Source organism: Leopardus geoffroyi, chromosome D1, assembly GCF_018350155.1.
Source record: "Leopardus geoffroyi isolate Oge1 chromosome D1, O.geoffroyi_Oge1_pat1.0, whole genome shotgun sequence".
NCBI classification, from domain to species: domain Eukaryota; kingdom Metazoa; phylum Chordata; class Mammalia; order Carnivora; family Felidae; genus Leopardus; species Leopardus geoffroyi.
The window spans coordinates 18,053,109-18,072,642 of NC_059329.1; the positions used below are offsets into that span (position 1 = coordinate 18,053,109).

Sequence of the window (19,534 nt, forward strand, 5' to 3'; positions counted from 1 at the left end):
GGAGACCCAGGGCCCCTTGTGAATATACTGGGGCACTAGTGAACCTCTCCATGCCAGCCCCAGGAGGCACTCACTGTGGGAGGCCTTATCCTCATAGAAAAAATTAACCATTTGTTGAGCACTCACTGTGTGCCCAAAACCCTGCTAAGGCTTTTTAAATTATCCCATTTAAATCTCACAATAATGGGGGTGCCTGGGTGGCTCAGTGGGTTAAACATTCAACTTCGGCTCGGGACATGATCTCACGGTTCGTGGGTTTGATCCCCACATCAGGGGCTCCTCCCCCTGCTTCTCCAAGTACTGTGGAAAAGGCAGAAGAGAGAGACCTTTTCTTTCCTCCTTCCAGGAGACAGCAGGAGTGCAGAGGCCAGGCTCTTCCCACACCCACCCTTACCATCAGAGAAGATGGCCCACAGGGCCAGGCAAGGCAGAGGACAGCCCTCCTTGAGCAGGAAGCCTCACCTCATCCCCCAGGCCCTGTCCCTCTCCTCCTCTGGCTCCTGTAGTCTGGTCTCCCCTGCCTGGCCTCAGGGCCAACCCCAGCTGTGGGATGAGACAAAAACCAAGAAGCAGGTGAAATGCATCATTCAGGCCCTTGAACTTGTTCTGTGCCTTTTCCCTACTGGCAACACCGTAGACTCTCATTCCCATCTCTCCATCAGGATCTGCTGCCGAGGAAAGGTCTGAAAACTGAAAATGACACACCCTGAGGCCTGTGCGGCCGGCACGGGGAGAAGGGAAATGGAGCCTTTCCAGGTTCAGGGCAGTGAGTGCAATGGTGAACCATGTTATCTCCCTAAATCCTTGCTACAGACCTCTGAGGTCACTATTACATCAGCTGCCTCCCACAAGATGTCAAAGTGCTGTCTGTTCTGGGAGTATTAGCATTTTTCTAGAACCAAAGCCCGTAGCCAAGGGAATCAGCCTGTGGAGAGAGAGGGATGCCAGTCGAAATGGGTGTTTATTCTTTTTTTTTTTTTTTTTTTTTTTTTTTTGATACAAGGGTCCTCTGTGCCCCTGTAGACCCATCACTTAGGTATTTGTGTCCTTGTCCTACGGCCCTGTCCAACCCCGGCTGTGCCTTTCACAGCTCTTCTCTCCTCCTCCCGCCCTGCCTGGCCCCCTGCCTTCCGGTTGCAGAAGCCAGCCTCCCTCCTTCTTCCCAGAACAGCCGGCCTGCTGAGGCTCTCATCGATCCATCCCGTTGCATCCTGAGCGAGACTAATGGGTTCCCCAGGTCCCTCTCAGCCCTGGACTTGGCAGGCAGACCTGCTGCTGGGCCAAGGGCCCCGCAGGAGAAGAGGGCTGGGGTAGAGGTGGAGGGGAAGCTGGGAAGAGAACAGCTCTTAACCCCTCTGGTGGCAGCAGCAGCCTTCGGCGAATCCCTTAGTGCCATTAAACAGATCGAGGGGAAGAGAATGACAATTGGAAAATGCCACACTGCGCTGAAAAACTCCTAATGTTCCTAATGTAACTAAACCATACTTTCCCTTCTGCAAATTCCTTCCACTGCCCAGAATAAAAAAAAAAAAAAAAAAAAAGGATCCCTTTCTGATTCATAGAACTGAAGAATCCCTAGGCTGGAAAAACATCAGTGTTCTTCTAGAGCAACTTACCATTCCCTGGGTTAATTCACTCTCTGACAGTCATCAAGAGGGGCTTCAGGCTTTCCTTGATTACCTCCAGTGACGGGGAACCTACTACCTTATGATGCAGCCCACTGCATCTTTAGACAGCTCAGGCAGAGGTTCTTCCTTAGGTTAAGCTAAGTCTATCTCCCTGTGACCTCCATCCACCCTGTTCTAGGGTGTCGTCCTTCAGGCTGCCAAGAGCAAGTCTGTCTCTTCTTGAGCCAGGCACCCCCTTCCTTCAGCTGCTCCTCAAGTGGCATGGTGTCTGTTCCCCACTTGGCACCGCTGCTCCCCTGCTCTATTGAGATGTAGGGTCTCTCTCTGTCTCCCCCCCCCCCCCCCCGCCACAGTCTCCCAGGGAGTCTTCCCTGGGAGTCTTCCTTGGGAGTCTCTAGTTCAGCCCACAGCCAGCACTGTGCCCCCTGCCTCACACTGGGTGTGTGCAGAAGAGTTTGAAGTGGGATTCCTACCCAACACCATGAAATACTGAGTGCTTATGCATATACTATAATGTATATACATATATGCATGCGTATACGCTACCAAGTATGTAACATGGTTTCTAACCAAGAGCCGTATTTTGCGGATTGGATAATAAATCTGGGAAGAGGAGGAGATGGGATGAAAGGACAGTTAGGATGTGAATGGGTGGGGGAGGGGCCGAATGGAAACCAGATTTGTGAAGCATCTTCTAGGGGACGGACACTGCTCTGCTTTACTTGACATACTCTTACTAACCCTGTAAGGTAGTTGTTATCCTTACTTTACAGGTAAGGACACTGAGGTGCTGGGGAGGGGTGGGGGCGGAGGGAGCCACCAGAACTAACCAATCCCAGCAGCACCGGAGCCAGAACTCACCTGCCACCCTGTTCCCTGTCTGCTGCTTCCAGCCTGGGAAAGGGGTGACGAATCAGAGATCCTGGGTGGGATGCAGAGCCCTCCGAGCACCCTCTGCCCTTCTCCCCTCCCTGCCCCCACCCTGCTTCTCACTCAGCATGTGCACAGTATGCTGCAGGAGATGGGGGGGGGGTGCTGCTTCCTTGTTGAAAGGGCAGCAAAGCACCCCAGGGGCAGTCGGGTGAGGCACGCTGGGCATTAATTGAAGCAGGGTCCCCAGTGTATCTCGTGTCTAGGAGGTCTTTCCTGGAAGCTCAGGGCACCTGCCAGTTTTAAAGGGATGAACTGCCCCTATGCTGCCCTGGCCAAGCGTCTCCATGCTGTGCCTAATCCCCGTGGCATCCTCCAAGCTTCCCTGTCTCGTCCCGCTGAACCGTGCCACCACTCCGAGGAATCCCAGGGGATTTGGCCTCTTTCCCAGCCAGACTCTAGAGACCCTCCCTGCTACATCCCAGGACCGGTGGCCTTGCCCTCTGCCTCCACTCCCTTACTCACCCCTCCAGCTGCCCTCTCCCCCATAGCATGCCCAGGCAGATCTTTTCTTGAGCCAAAGAGATGGCCAGCATTCCAGGAGCACCGGCTGTGGCCTCCCCTGCCCCCCTTGTGTAGGGTCTTTGGGGTCAGGTGCTCTGACCTTTGGGCAGGTGGGGTTTTGCTTTTCACGACCTCTGAGGAAGGCGTGGTGAATATTCTCTCCGTTTTACACACAGAACTGAAAGAGGCTGCCCCGTGGAAACCCAGATGATTTAGCCCATCAAACAAAATATGGGTATGGTGGGAACCTTGTTATAGAGTTAGTTGCAAGTCCCTGCGCTCTAAGCTCCTGGAGGGCTGGGCCTGTATGCTACCTCTTGTCTGCTGACGTCCTGTGGGCCCAGTGCCTGGCTTCTTGGGACGCACAGATGTTGGTTGAACAGGCTTGGACTTTAGTCCCTTTTTATTCTGCCTCAGTGAGCCACACCTGCCTTTGAGCTGTTGTGGGGATGAGTAAATGCGGAAGGAACAGTGAAACCACACATTCCAGCATCTCAGTGAGTTCTCCCCTGTTACACCCATTTTGCAGATGAGGAACGGAGCCTCAGAGAGGTTAGACGACTTCTCAAGATCACACAGCTGGTGAAGGTCAAGCCCCTCCTGATGGGGGTGGTGGTGAGGGGCTGCAGGGGGCACAGACAGCAGTGGGAGTGGAGGTTCACAAGTCTCCTTCGAGACCCTGTGGGGGAAGGAAGGAGAGGCCCACTGGTTCTGGAGCCTCTTTTTTTTTTTTTAATTTTTTTTTAACATTTATTTCTTTTTGAGACAGAGAGAGACAGAGCATGAACGGGGGAGGGGCAGAGAGAGAGGGAGACACAGAATCGGAAGCAGGCTCCAGGCTCTGAGCCATCAGCCCAGAGCCCGACGTGGGGCTCAAACTCGCAGACCGCGAGATCGTGACCTGAGCTGAAGTTGGACGCTTAACCGACTGAGCCACCCAGGCGCCCCATGGAGCCTCTTTTGAATGACCGCCCCTCCCAGAGTTTTCCCTTCCTGCTGCAGCTGCCAGCTTGCCGGACCGCCTTGTTGGGACCCATGGTGGGAGGATGGGGGTTGGCACTACCTTCCCAGAGCCCCTGGCTTCATCGCCGGGCCCTCGGGCTCCACCCTGCCACCTCATCCTTGTCAGATAACATGCCCGGTGTAGGGCTTTCGTCCCTGAGTCCAGAGATGTAAGACACACGCCCCTGAGCCCCTCCTAGGTTCTGTGTGTGCTGCTTCTTATGCGTGTGTCCTGAGAGGCACCCAGTCTCATGGGAAGAGGGCTGGCTGGAGATGACAAAGTGGGGACTCTGGACCCAGCTGCGTCCCTGTGTGACTAGGCAAGTTTCATCATCTCTACAAATCAAGGGAGGTCGAAGAGATGCCCTTCAGAGCCCTCCCCGCCGCCCCCCTCCCGGTCTCTCTCTCACCTTTTGATCTTTGAGGGTCAGGAGGGTGAGGAATCTGCACCAGGGGAGTCTGGGGTCACGTTCAAGACAGGCCTGCAGTGAACATCCTGTAGCTGGGGCAGAGAGCGGAGCCCAGGGGCCTTTGGTTAGAAAGCCAGTCCTTCCTTGCCATCCAGGGTATGGAGCCGGGTCCAAGAGCCTCATGTTTCCCTCTGTGTGTGGGATTAAAACTCATCGTAGGATTGTGGTGAGGACTTAGAAAAGCCACGTAGAAGAATATTTAGCCCATTTTCTGGAACAGAATAGAAACAGAATCAGGATCCAATAAATGTTACTCTTGTCGTTGCTTTTGGGAACGAATGCCTTTGCTTCTCTTTCCATTGGAGTTGAGACCACTGTCTTCCCGGGAGACCCCACCCTCCACCCCTCACACACACCTTCTTCCTGGCCTGCCTTTTCAGAGGCAACGCTGAATTGAGACCCTTGTGTCGCAGTGATAACATTCCAGAAACCCTCCTCCCACCCCTGCTCCTAGACAGCAGACAGCTGAGGGGAGGGGGGGGGGAGGTGGTGGTGGGGAGAGTCCTTCGCTCACAATCCCATATTTTCGCTTTGTTCTGGGCCCACGTTATTGCGCTCTGGAATGCAGTTCAAAGCCTGTCCTCTTATCATCGTAATGATACCTGGTCTTAATGCAGCCACCCTGCTCTGAGGAATTCAAAGGGTTTTGTTAGGCCTGTTAACTGGGCCTTGTGATCTTGAGGAAACGGCTCCCCCACATCTACATGAAAACAAAGGCTGGGCTCTTGTAGGGCTAGATGGAACATCTGTGAACATCCATGGGCGTTCATGATGGGTGAGGCGTGGGCCTAAGCACTTTACAGATTATCTCAGTTAGTCCTCGCCACCGTCCTGGGAGCCGGCTGCTGTTCCTTTCGTTTTTCAGATGAGGAAACTGAGGCCAAGAGCCCCGGCCACATGAAAAGGTCACTTCATGAGTGGGTGGCCAAGTGAGGGGGAGAAACCAAGCCTGCTGGTCTCTGAACCCTGGTCTTGGCCGCTCCCGAGCGCTGTGGGAAGGAGAGTGGACCCTCAACCCACTCGAGGGACCTCCGTCTCTCTTTACAAGAGCCTTGCTGAGGGCTTTGGGGGAGGCCATAGGGGCTCGGGAGCATTCTTTTTACTTTAGAAGGGACTGTGGAAGCCCACAGAGGTTGAGACACCTGCTCAGCACCGGCAGTAGGGCCGGACCCACGACCCCGCCTCCAGCCCCGGTCTTTGCTTGTCTCGCTTTTGCTCCAGTGTCTCCCCAGGCAGCACGGCGGACCCTCAGGGGCTTCATCCTCTCTCCCCTCCAGGCCTTTTAAACCTGGAGAGGCTGCTGCGGCAATTCCTTATCTCCAAGGACACACTCTCCGTCCGGATGCTGGATGACACCCGGGACCCCACCCCGCTCCTCAAGGAGATCCGGGACGACAAGACAGCCACCATCATCATCCATGCCAACGCCTCCATGTCCCACACCATCCTCCTGAAGGTGGGAGCCGGGCCGGGTGCGGTGGGCGGGGAGCATCCTTCTCCCTCCTCCCTCTCTCCTCCTGAGCTGGTGCCCTGCTCCCTCTTTGCCTTGGGTGTTCCCCCTGGGTCATGGCCTCCGAACCCTGGCAGACTTCTCTGTGCTTCACTTGCAATGGATGGCTCCTGCAAGCTGAAAGAAAAAGCAGAATGAGGATGATGTTATAAAAGCATTAACTCCTGGTGCAGCCGGGCGGGCAGCCCCCAGCTAAGACCCTGCCAGGGTTGGTGGGTTCCTGGGAGGGGCCGGGGCAGTGGGGGCAGGGCACTTGGGGCAGAGGCTATGTGCCAAGTGGTTCAAAAGTATTTCCATATTTTGACAAGCTGGGCAGTCCCGTGAGTGTGTACTGTCCTCTGTAATCCCCGTACGGTGTACTAGTTTGCAGACTGCTGCTGTGTAATATCCCAGCATAATCCTCTCGATGACTATGTGGGGCCGGTATCCTGTCTTCCCTCGACAGATGAAGACACTGAGTCTCTGGGAGAGGAACGGCTTTGTCCGAGGCTCCACCAGTGAGGAGCAGAGCCGGGCCGGTACCCGTTGTCTCTGACAGCTAATCAGCAGTTTCTTCTACCTACCCCTCCTCAGAATACAAGGGGCAGGGTGGCAGTCCCTGGATCAGAACTCACAGTAAGAGAAACTGGAGCTCTGAGAGTGAGGCCCATCTGAGAACGAGAGAGCGACAGAGGAAGACCAAGAGAGAAGTCAGGTGCCCGGGGAACAGCTGGAAACATCTGGGCAGCCTCAGAGTCCTCTGCCACCAGTTCCTGGGCTGGTGGCTGGGCTAGCCATGTAACCCCAGACAGACAGACCCTGCTGCAGGCTCCCCTGTGGCTCCCAGCAGCTCCCCCAGGCACACTGGCCTCTTCCAGTGCCGCTCTAATTGCACATTTAAACTCAACCTGCCATCTTCCACTGGGGGAGCGAGGCTCCTTGTTAACCTCTGCCAAGCTGTGAGGAGCCCGCCAGACACTCAGCTGATTGTCTCTTCCTCCCCTTCCCCCTCTCCCTCTCCTACCCACCCCTCCTCAGCTAGTTTTGGTCTCAGAGTTAATAAGAGATTTGAATGAGTTCTCTGAGTACTGAGGGCTGTCCCTTCAGCCCGTTGCTATAGTAATTTTGCACAGCTCCAAACCCACGTCTGTCTGGGAGCACATACTCCAACTCTCACACATACATACACACACACACACGCACACATGCACACACACACACACACTCAAACAGAATTTTTTTCTGTATTTCTTTTCTTATGTCTGGGCCGATGATCAATGAAGTTATCAAGGATGGAAAAAATCCTCTAGGTTTTAGGGGAAGCTGGGGGCAGGGAGTAAGATAATTGTCCCCTCCCTTGCAGAGGGCAGTCAGGACAATGCACAGTCCCCACTGCAGTAGCCAGAGCCCATCCCTGGACAGCCTCCAGGCTGAAGCCTTTTGGGGGCATCCCTTATAATAATAGTGTAATAACCTCCGGAATGCTTTATGGCTCCCAGCATGCGTGATCGGGCTCTTATTTTTTAATAATATGTCTATCGTTGAAATTTTAGAAAGTACAGAAAAGCACATAGAAGCAAATAGAAATCATCATAGCTTCTTCTTTCTTTCTTGAAGCCTTGACTTTGAGGTCTGATAGAAAAATCTTACAGGGACACATGGAAAAGTTAAGACATTCCGTCACCCAGAGACAGCTACTGTGAAATTTTGTGGTCTATCCTATCTACCTTTGTAGACACATTTGTTTGTTTTCAAAATGATCGTCACACGGCCCATGTACTTCTGTAACCTGCTTTTTTCCCCGCTCAATGATATGCCATGCGATTTGCTTTGTGTCGTTACGTATTTGTCTGCAAATGTTTTAATGGCACATCATTTCTTATCATGCGGGCATACCATAATTTATTTAACCATCCCTTTATTGTTGGAGATACAGGTTGTTTTCAATCTTTTGCTGTAATAAACAATGTGGGATGTGCATCTTTGTACATAAATCTTTATGCACATTCACGAATATTTTCTTAGCATAAATTTCCAGAAGTGAAATTACCAAGTTAAAGATATGCATGCTTTTAAGGGTTTTGATATGATTTGCCAGATTGCCTTTTAAAAAGGCCATAACAATTTATACTCCCATAAGTGTATAGGTATCTTATGGCACCCTTGCCAATACTGGGTATTTTCATTAACAACACTTTTTTTTTTCAATGGCTGTGCTTTTGAAGAAAACTCTCCCCGTAATGACGATTATTGGCAAAGGGTTCTGCTGGGTGACCAGTGGCAGGCTTTCCTGGGACCACTTGTTGCCCTCAGCCCTTGTGACCTTAGAACCAAGCCCATCAATGACGAGCGAGGCTTCAGAAACCAGTTCCCTTTGTTTCCGTTTGACTTCCTAGTGCCCCCAGCAGGGATGCCCTGCATTGGGTCTGGGCTGGGGCTGCAGGCAGCTCCTCTCCAGGGTTATAGTACAGCCCTGGGGGCTGGGGGGGTGGGGCTCCAGGAAGGATGATGGATTCAGTGTGGGAAGCAGTGTGAGCAGAGAGCACAGGGAGCTTCCAGAAGGCTCGGTGTGCACATGCAAGCCTGGCCCTGGAGCTTGGCAACACTCTGCTTGCTGTCTCTCGATTTCAGAAGGATTTGCAGAGTAATCCCCTCCTTTATTGAGCAGCTGTTCCGGCAACAAACTTCGTGTTTACCCAGAATTCAGGTCTTAAAAACCAAGGATCTCTTGTCTTTTATCTTTGGGTAGCAGACTTCACAAATGGGTTTTAACTATCTGACGGTGCCCCCTCCCCGTCCCCTGCCCATCCCTGCAACCAGGGGGCTCCCACCCATCTAGGCAGTGATGAACCGGCAACGACACTTTTATATGGACTGTTGGGGGGGGGGGGGATGGGCATCAGGCCATACCAGCCTCTTGGAAGTTGAGGAGGAAGCAAGGCCTCAAGCCCCATGTGACCGACCCCAGCACCGTCTTGCCCTGGCATAGAGCCCTTCTGTACTTCGGTCTCCAGTGGAATCGTGGCAATAGAAGGACTCCAGCCTGCTCTTAAAGGAGTCTGTGGGGGCTCCTATAAGAACGCTCACAAAGTTACCGGAGTTCCTCAAGAGAAAAACACTTTGTAAGAGGAAAATGTAATCACCCTGGCCCTTGTTTTCCCCTCACGCACCTCCATAGTCACGACAGAAGCGGTTTCCCAGTGGCCCTGGGGCTGCAAGATACATGATGAAAATCTGACTGTCAGAAGGCATGAGGACCCTGGGGAGAGCCGGGCTCATTATTTACCTGATCTACTTGTCGGCTTCTGTGGCACCTGTCATGCTCAAAGCCGGGCACACTGACGGGGGAGGTTGGTGTGGGGGACCTGTGATGGCTACAAAGATCAGACAAAAGGGAGGCTGTTCTGGAGTCGCAGCCTCCCAACTCTGGGACGATGACACGCGGGTGTGCTCTGATCAAGGGTGAGGCATGTCACAAGCAGCTTGTTCCTTACTACTAATAAAGGACCAAAGTTTGCAAATGATTCACTTGTTTCCTACATTACTGCAGATTCAAAGACTCTTAGGAGCCTGGCTCGCTCGCATTTGTCGGGTTGAGTTAATTTGGGAATCGCCTACAACCCACAGACTCTCCTGACTCTGCCTCGGCCCCTGAGAGTTGTCAGTACCTCCATCAATATCACGGTCCTCTGGGGGAGAGTATAGTTTGGTTAAAAGGACTGAAATTAGGCTGCCTGGCTTTAATTTCATCTTTTTCCACTTGTGAGATGTATGATCTCGTACCAGTTCCGTAGCCCTTTGGTGTTTTGATGTCCCCGGCTGTCAACGTGGGGGGCGGGGGAGGAGTCATAGTGCCTACCTCATCGACTGAACCCAAGCGAAATGCTTTCTAGTGCTTGGCCCATACTAAGGAGTGGGTACGTGTTAGCCATTGTTATTGCTAATAGTTTGGGAGATAATTATTTTAGTCTGTTTTATTATTTGCTTCATTTCCCTTAAAGTCATTTTGGTTTCCATAATATCTGGTTATATCCGTGGGAATGTGTTGTGCATGAGAACATCAGCTGCTAGGAGTGTCACTGCAGGGGTGGAGAGCAGGGTGGCAGGGGAGAGACCCTCCACCAAGTCATCCTCCAAGTCAAGGGCAATGTAAGAACCGAAGGGAAGGGGGTCAGACAAATGGCGGACACTTGGAGCCCTTACTGCTCATTCACTTCTAGTGGGTTTTTGTTTTCTCTCTAATCTCCTTCTCTTCCCTTTGCAGGCAGCTGAACTCGGGATGGTGTCGGCCTATTACACATACATCTTCACTAATCTGGTAAGACATTTCCACAGCTCACCTCCTTGGCACAGAGTATCAATAATTAGAGTCAGCGGGGTGTGACGGAATGAAGCCCAGGAGATGGGGAGTGGGGGAAATTAAAGCAGAGGAACAGAAGCCAACCAGAGAGGCAGGGCATTCTAGAAACATGGAAGTCCAGGAGCTACTGGGATTCTCGTTTCAACAACTCTTAGCCTTGGGAGGGTGGGAATTGGGGGAGTCTAATGCCTCCATCCAAATGCCACCAGCTACCTAGCACTGAGTCCTCTGATGGATGTGTCTTCTCTGTAGGTCCAGTTACTGGCCTGCAGTCCAACCATGGATTGTCAGACCCTTAATGCTAACTCAGAGGTAGGACAGCCGGGCCACAAAAGTACACATCGTACGAGGTTAGAACCGGAGGCACCTACAGAGGCTGCCTTTGCCGAATCCCCTTACTTTGCAGATGAGGAAACAGGTCTATAGAAATTTTATTGAGTCAGGTTGGAGAGCCAGCTTTGCCACACACTGTGTGCTCTTCAACAAGCATGGAGCGTTGGTTTCCTTATCTGTAAAATGGGGATAGGAACAGATATGTCATAGAGTTGCATGATTTAATCTACACGGAGGCGTTTTGAAACTGTAAAATACTAAGAAATATGCAAGGTTGTGGTGAAGGATGGACACTCAGTAGAAGGAACCTCAGAGAACTGGTTTTTTAAAAAATGTTATAACTTTACTTTGAAATGATTATAGATTCACAGGAGTTGCAAAGATAGTACAGAGAGGTACCATGTACCTTCGACTGAGTTTCCTCCATTTAGTTACATCTGACTAATTGCGGTATGATTATCAAAACCAGGATATCAAAATATCCACTCTATCAAACCTGTGTAGATATATGTAAATCCCACTGTAACCAAAACGACCCCATCTCATCACCCAAAGATTTCCCTCATGCCGCCATTTTGTCTCACCTGCCACCCTCCCTCCCACCATCTCTAACCCTTCACAACCCCTAATCTGTTCTCCATTTCTACACTTCTATAATTTCGAGAGTGTCACATAAATGGAATCATGCAGTGTATGACCTTTTTCACTCAGTGTGATGCCCTTGAGACCATCCAAGTTGCATGAATCAATACTTTGTTCCTTTTTATTGCTGAATCGTATTTCTCGGTGTAGACGTACCACCGTTTGCTTAACCATCCACCTACTGAGAGACATTTTGGTCGTTTCCACTTTCTGACTGTTACAAACAGAGCTGTCATAAACAATCATTCAGAAAAGAGGTTTAATTTTTTTTTATAAATGCGTGGATATCGAGATCACTTAACTCGGTGGCCCCTTCATGCAGACGTGCTTTTGACCACCTCTTATGTAACAGGGACCGGGCCAGGCATTAGGGAGGAAAACGAGAATAAGAAACCAAGCCTGCCTTGGGAAAACTCAAAGTACCTACTGCAGTGCAAAGGGGTAACTTCTAGTAGATGTGTAGACAAAGCACTCTAGATCCTGGAACAGGGACCACTTGCTCAATGTGGGGCAGGCAGGAAATGCTTCACCGAAGAAGAGGCCTTTAGGCTATGCCTTAAAGGGGGTTAAGGGTTTTTTCTAGATTAAAAAAGGAAGAGTATTCTGCCTAAGAAACAGCATATCCACATCTCTGGAGATTTGAAAGGACATGGCAAGTCCAGGAAACAGTGAGTCACTTCAGACTTACTGCCTGCTCCAGGATGGGCATGTTAGCTAATTACTGTTCGTTTATCTATTTACATCCATCCTTGAAAGTTACTTATTGAGAGGATTTAAGGCAGATGTCAATGAATTTTAAGATCCCTGCTAGGTTAGGGAGCAGAACACGACATCTACAGGTTTGACTCTTAAATCTTAAAGTGAAAAAGGCTCTGGAGAAGTTACAACCTTCTCAGCCAACATATGTGATGGGCGGTCTAGGGGATCGTGCAGTGTCCCTCCTGGATTTAGGGACCTGCTTTCCTGAAATGTCCTGCACGGTTGAGGAGATGCCTGCTCACAGAGACAGGCTGGGACTCTGTGATCTGTATTCTTTTCCAGCTGTATGTAGGTTCTTATGAAGAGCCCTTTCTCGGGGCTGCTGTGGAATTGCTATCCCTGAAGCATGCTGAGGCCTTTGCTCTCAGAGTCGAGACATTTTGGAGGAATCGAGTATGGCTTCTTTTCTGGTATAGGGACTCCCTCAACACAGGCTTGCCAGAAAGCCATTCAGCGTTTCCCAGTTCACCACCCCCACCAAACTGCCTACTCGGTTGTTGGAATTTTTTTTTTCAATGCTTAATTCTTTATTTAAAGAGAGAGCACAGTGGGGGAGGGACAGACAGAGAGACAGAGACTCAGAATCCGAAACAGGCTCCAGGCTCTGAGCTGTCAGCGCAGGGCCTGACGCAGGGCTCGAACTCTCGAACCACAAGATCTTGACCAAAACCAAAGTTGGACGCTTAACTGGCAGAGTCACCCAGGCGCCCCCTGTGGTTGGAATTTTTAATGGAGTCCTAGCATACGTATGGAAGACCACACGAATCACAGGTGCACAGATTAGTGAATGTTTTTCAGGTGAGTGCACCTGTGTAAGCAGCACCCAGATCCAGCATTAAAACACGACCAGCACCCCAGTCCCTCTCATGCCCCCTCCCAGTGACTACCGGGCAAAATGTAGAACAGAAAGAATTTCTTTGTTTGCTTATTTATTTTTTTCCTATCCAGCACTGCTGCTGTAAATCACGGCATTAACATGTAAAATGGGAGAAAAGGATTAGACTATTCCCAGAGCAATGCAGAAGCATTTGCTTAAAGTAAGGAGGCATCTGGGGGAGCCTGGGGAAGTTGGCAGCAGAGTAAAGGGAGATGAACGTACAATCAGGTTCCGTCTGGGGAGCTGGGAAGTGGAGGGAAGAAGAGGGAAGAGGCGAGCCAGGGGCTGCCTCGTGCACCCCAGCCAGGGGTGCCCCCCACATTAGGCAGCCACGTCAGCAAAGGAGGACAAAGTTAAGTAGCAAGTCATAGCCGTGACTTAGCAGATGGAGGGAGGCCAGTCATTTGGAATATGAGTTCCCAGGACAGTCACCAGAACAAGGTGGAGTTGCTTGGCTTGGAGATTTTTAAGAACGCGTCACCCACGCTATGTACTGCCAACTGCCTCTTTTCAGGACTGATAATAATGAGTGTGACAATTTATCTAGTGGAAAAAAAGCACAGGCCTGTGAAGTCAGGAGACCCAGGTCTGTGCCCCACTCTGCTTTATACGCTGTGTGGCTTTGGGGGGGAGTCACGCTGACTCTCTGAGCCCGTTTTCTCCTTTGTAAAAAAAAAAATGGGGATGATAAAACCTCACAAGTTTGTTGTGAGGATAAGTCAAAACTGCATTGTAAATTGAAAAGTACTGTGTGTTTTTAAGGCATTGTATTTGTTTTATATATAACACTGTGATACTTGCAGCTTTCAAAGAGCTTTCTTTTCTTCGGGGGGCCCGAAACTGAATGTGATGAGCTCTGGGAACAGGCCTCAGTCAGAGAGTTCTTTGAACCTGGAATTAACAGGACTCACACAGTTTGTAAGTTTGCAAGGAAAAATTAAAAAAAAATTATATCTGTATGAATGATGATGGCTGAATAACATTCAAGAAAATAGGAGCAGAGCCATTGCAAGAATCAGTGGGAGAATATTCTGGAAGCCTCTCGTTAGTGCTTTGGCTTTCTAGAAAGGACAGGCCCCTATTAAGAGTAAAGAAACTATTTGTAAGTCCATTCTTCCTGCCTAGTTGCAGTTGAAGCCTTGGAACAGAGAGGGAGGGGCTTTGTACAGAGGGAATGAGTTCCCTCCATGTTTCTCACATCCCTTTCCCCCACATACACATGCCGCCTGGACTTTAATACTTATATATTCCTTCTCTGAATTCCTCGGGGATAACCTTCATGGCCCAGCTCTCTGAATTCTGCCACAGTGATGCAGCAGGTGCTCAGATTAGCTTTTTGAAAGCTACCACCATGAGCTGGAAACGCATGGGCCTTGACGTTAGGCAGATGTGATTTAGCACTCTAGTTTGACCAGCTACCGGCTGTGTGATCCTGTGCAGGCAACTTAACCTTTCTGAGCCTCAGACACCTCATCGGTAAGTGGACGCTCATAATACCTGCCTCTGGAGATGATAACCACATAGCAACCGCCTCACAATACAAGTTTCGTAAAGAGAAGGTATTATTTTTAGAAGTCCTATTTGTGCTTCCCATGTGTTAAAAAGAACAGGAGATACTTATCTGCTACCCAGCCTCTAGTGGCCTGTAATAGTGACTCCCGTAATGCCATCTTATTTATTTCCAAGGAATGAATAGAACTAGGTTAGTTACTATACATGGCTGAACTGACCAGAGTAGGGTTTGTTTGTGTTGGTAATTACTGAGTAATTGATCAGGTTGTCATACTTCATTCCCTTCTAGGCATTAAGAAGGCTGATGGATACTTCTGTTTTTAGTTTTTTGAGGAACTGCCATACTGTTGTCCAGATGGCTACACCAGTTACGTCCCCGCCAACAGTGCGTGAGGGTTCCAATTTCTCCATATCCTCACCACCACTTATTCTTATCTTTTTTTGTTTCTAGCCATTCTGACAGGTGTGAGTTGGTACCTCATTGTGGTTCTGCTTTCACATTTCCCTGGTGATCAGTGATGATTGAGCATCTTTTCATGTGTCTGTTGCCTATCTAAATACCGTATGGTGCAATAATTCCACTTCTGTCCATATTTACCCAACAAAAGTGAAAACTCCAGTTCAAAAAGATATACACACCCTCTGTGTTTATTGCAGCATTATTCCCAACAGCTAAGATATGGAAGTAACCCAGTGTCCATCGATGGATAGATAAAGAAGATTGTGTATGTGTGTGTGTGTGTGTGTGTGTGTGAGAGAGAGAGAGAGAGAGAGAGAGAGTGATGGAATATTACTCAGCCATAAAAATGATGAGGTCTTGCCATTTGTGAGAACACAGATAGGCCTAGAGGCTATGATGCTAAGTGAAATAAGTCAGACAGAAACAAATACTATATGATTTTATTCATATGTGGAATCTAAAAAACAAATCAACAGCAACAAAAACAGAGACTCAGATATAGAGCAGAAACTCATGGTTGCCAGAGGAGACAAGGGTGGGGGGATGGGTGAAATGTGTGAAGGGGATTAAGAGGTACAAACTTCCAGTTACAAAAAAAATTTACATCATAGGGATGAAAAGTACAGCATGGGGAATATAGTCAATAATATTATAATAACTTTTTATGGTGACAGATGGTGACTACCCTTCTCGTGGTGAGCATTTCATAAAATATATTATTGTCAAATCACTGTGCTATACACTTGAAACTAATGTAATACTATATGTCAACTACATTTCCATGAAAAAATAAATGAAAATTAAAATTTGTTTTAATTTAAAAAAAGAAGGCTGGTTGATTTAGGGCATCTGTAATAAATGAATTCGATTGACTGCTCTAGATTTGATCAGTTGATTACCCATCATAAGAGCTGGGAGAAAAATATCCATCATGAATCAAACTTCTAAACCATCAATTTAGTTGACCCTATAGAAAGCCGTTTTTTCCCTCTGTCGGGGTCTGAGCAGCAGGCGAGTGAGTGTGCCAGTCCCGAGCTTTGGGGGCCAGGGGTGACTGACACAGGGAAGGAAGTGAGCCAGAGCTAGCTGGCCAGGAGGACCATGCAGCTACCATGGACAGAGCCAGGGAGGCCTGGACAGGTCCAGGGAAGAGCCAGGTCTGGTGCTATAGCAGAGGCCGAGGCTCAGTGAAGGAGTGACAGTGAGATGTCAGGCAACGAGAGAGACACTTCAGCGAGAGGGGAGAGACCAGAGTATAGGGACAGACTCTCTCCTGAACAGAGGAGGGTGTCATTGGTGGGAAATTTATAGATGTTAGAGGCACACAGTTGTAGCAAACAGCAAAACAGATGTCCAGGGCTTTTACTTACACATCTATTTCAGAGTGAGATTTGGGATAGTTTGTACTGGGGTCAGAGGTTTGGTGAAACAGCTTCTTGCCCTGGTTCTGGTTCTGATGGGTCGGGATGTAGTCCCAACAAAGCAAATCTCTAATGAACAGGTGGGAACAGGCCTCTGCAGGTACCTGGCTAACGTGGGAGCCCAGGGCAGAGGAGTGGTAACTTCATAACTTTAAAACTTTAATGGAAAACTACGAGCCAGGATGTTCATTTGGCCAGAGATCAGGACGGGAACCAGAAGGAAGCAAGTCCTGGCAGGTAGACCAAAGGGAGGGTGAGAGTCCAGACCCAAACAGGGAACAGAGCAGGGCAAACAAGAAAATTACTTGGCATTAATTACATTCACAATGTCATACAACCATCATCACTGTTTCTAAAACTTTTTTTTTTTATCAGCCCAGACAGGAACTCTGTACCCATTATGTAGTAACTTTTCATCCCCCTCCCCCGAGCCCCGAGTAACCTCTTACAGGTTCTCTGTCTCTGTGCCTTAGCCTTTCCTCGATATTTCATACAAAGTGGAATCATACAATATTTGTCCTTTTGTGTCTGGCTCATTTCACCAGCACACTGTTTTCTAGGTTCATCCATGTTATGGCAGGCATCACAGCTTTATTTTTTTTTACTTTTTTTTATGTGGGAAAATACACAAAACATAAAATTTACCATTTTAGCCCCTTTTAAGTGTAACAGTCAGTAGAAATAAGTACACTCACATTGACGTCGTCACTATCTGTCTCCAGAACTATTTTCAGCTTCCTGAACTGAAAGTTCACACACCTACTGAACAATGACTCCCCATCCTTTCTTCCCCCCACCACCCTGCCCTGACCACTGGCAACCATTGTTCTTTCTGTTGCTATGAATGTGCCTGTTCTAAGTACCTCTCCAAGTGGAATTATACAATATTTGTCCTTTTGTGTATGACTTACTTCACTTGGTGTAACATCTTCAAGGTTCATTCATGTGTCAGAATTTCCTTCCTTTTTAAGACTGAATAACGTTCCATTGTACGTGTAGACCATTCTGTTTATCCATTCATCCATCAGCCGATACTGGGGTTCCTCAATTTTCTGGCTGTTGGAGATAATACTGCTATGAACGTGAGTATATAAATATCTGTTTGAGTCCCCGCATTCAGTCGTGTTGGGTATAAGCCGAGGAATGGAATTGCCAGATCAAATGGAAATTCGATGCTTCATTTTTGAGGAGCCCCCCAAATATTTTCCAGAGTGGCTGCACCATTTTTCATCCCTACCAGCAATGTGTGAGAGTTCCAGTTCCTCCACATCCTTACCAACACTTGTTATTTATTTATTTATTTATTTACTTACTTACTCACTTACTTACTTACTTACTTACTTTTTAATAATCACCATCCTCATGGGTGTGAAGTGGTCAGATGTGTTTCTTATTTCTCTCTGGAGTTTGCAAATCAAAAGAAGCAAGGCTTCTTTGTTGAAGAATGGCTGAAGTTGAGAGTCCTACTGATTAAGAAGCTTTGTGAGGAGAGAAAGTAGCCAGTGTGTTAAGAACCCAGTCAGAACTGGTGAAAACCCCCAGGTCAGGAGCTTCCTGGCTGTGTGCCCCCTGAAGCTCTTGGGGACCTCAGTTTCTTCATGTGTACAGCGGGAATAATAATATCCGTCTCAAAAATTTCGGGTGAGATTAAAAATCAGCTATTGATAACACTTTGCATCTGGTAGGTCATACCAACTGCCATAACAGATAAACCCTTAAATCTCCTGGCTTTACACAACGGAACTATAGTTCTCATTCAACTCAAGCCCCCAGAGGGTGTTCCTGATAAGTGGGCAGCCTTCCATAATGTTGTTTGAGGGCCTAGGCTTCTTCCGGCTTGTAAAAATGTCCTCCTGGTGGCCCGGAATGGGAGAAAAACATGGCGGATCAGACACAGGAGGCTGTGAGCGCAACACACAGTATTTCTCCTCATGATTCCATTGGCTAGCACCCAGTCACATGCCTGCACCTACCTGCCTACCTGCCAGCAGGGTACTGTGCACCCAAGCAGATGAGGAAATGGGTTTGGTGATCCGTTAGCCACACCGCCACATTATTAAATTACTAATCATTGTCACACATCTCTTTCACGTGTGCTGGAAAAACGATTAGCGTGCGAAGCCCTGGCAAGTCTGTTTACGGGACAACTGATCGTGCACGTGGAAGTCTGACCAGCACCTAGTCATAAGGGTGTCAGCTCCCTTAGAACTAAAAGGGTCGGCCCCTGGAGTGCGTGTCCAGGATGGTGGTCCCGTCTGGCACCTCCAGGTGGGGGCACGCTCAGGACTGTTACGGATTCGCCGAGCTCGTTCCCCTCTGGAGTCTGGAAGGAGTCTCTGTCCTCCACTCGGCCTCGGGCTTTGGCAGAGGAACCACTGTTCGGCAAGACTGATGGAAATTCGGACAGAGGACGCGAGGAATTAAGGGCCTTTGGGCAAAGCCCAGTTGGCCGCTGAGACAGCAGAGATGCCGTCTGAAGAGAGAAGGTGAAGGAGGAGGCACAGTTTGAGCTAATAAATCTGGAGGGATTACCAGCTACTAATGAACCCAGGGAGATTTGCAATCACCGCCTAATGGAAAAGATAAAATCACCCTAATCTGTTGCCAGAGACTACAGATGGGCCCGGTGCCAAAGGAAGGAGCTGCAGCCTCTGGGGAGAAGCGTAGAGAGTTAAGGTTAAGGGTCACGAGTGGTGAAATGTCAGTGAAAGGCAGGAAATAATTGGGCCCTGAGCTGGCAGGTGTCGGTGGCATGGCTAGCTGGGTGCCATGATCACCGATGCACTGTGGTGCCCCAGGCCGGGCCTACACCTTGGTGCTCCTGGTCCCACCATTGTGCTGGAGGACAGACTGCCATTTGTGGGGTGTAGAGAGAGGCCACGGCCACCGCAGAGTTCTTCCCTTGGGGAATCTAGAGAGAAGGGGCTGGGTGCTGGCCGTGCCATGTTGGGAGACATGGGGAGGGTTTGCAGCGGCAGGAGCCCTCGTCAGATAGAGGACAGGCCAGAGAAGCACTTATGACTTCTAGTTATAGCCCTGCTGTGAACTAGCTGAGTGACACAGCAGTAATGATGGTTGACTTAGTGAATACCTTCCACACTCAAGGCTCTGTCGTTAGTGCTTCTCAGTTATTCTCTCACGTAAACC

The 19,534-nt window shown here is 49.2% G+C and overlaps 1 protein-coding gene across 4 annotated transcripts in view; it reads left to right on the forward strand.

Annotated features, from left to right (window-relative positions):
- The window catches only part of GRIK4 (glutamate ionotropic receptor kainate type subunit 4), a 431,410-nt gene that overhangs the window by 275,430 nt on the left and 136,446 nt on the right, over positions 1 to 19,534 (forward strand). For all 4 annotated transcript variants that reach the window (XM_045483193.1, XM_045483194.1, XM_045483196.1 and 1 more), the window contains 2 exons: positions 5,812 to 5,990; positions 10,288 to 10,341. In XM_045483193.1, coding sequence (XP_045339149.1) covers positions 5,812 to 5,990; positions 10,288 to 10,341 — 233 coding nt within the window. The remainder of the gene's footprint in view (positions 1 to 5,811; positions 5,991 to 10,287; positions 10,342 to 19,534) is intronic.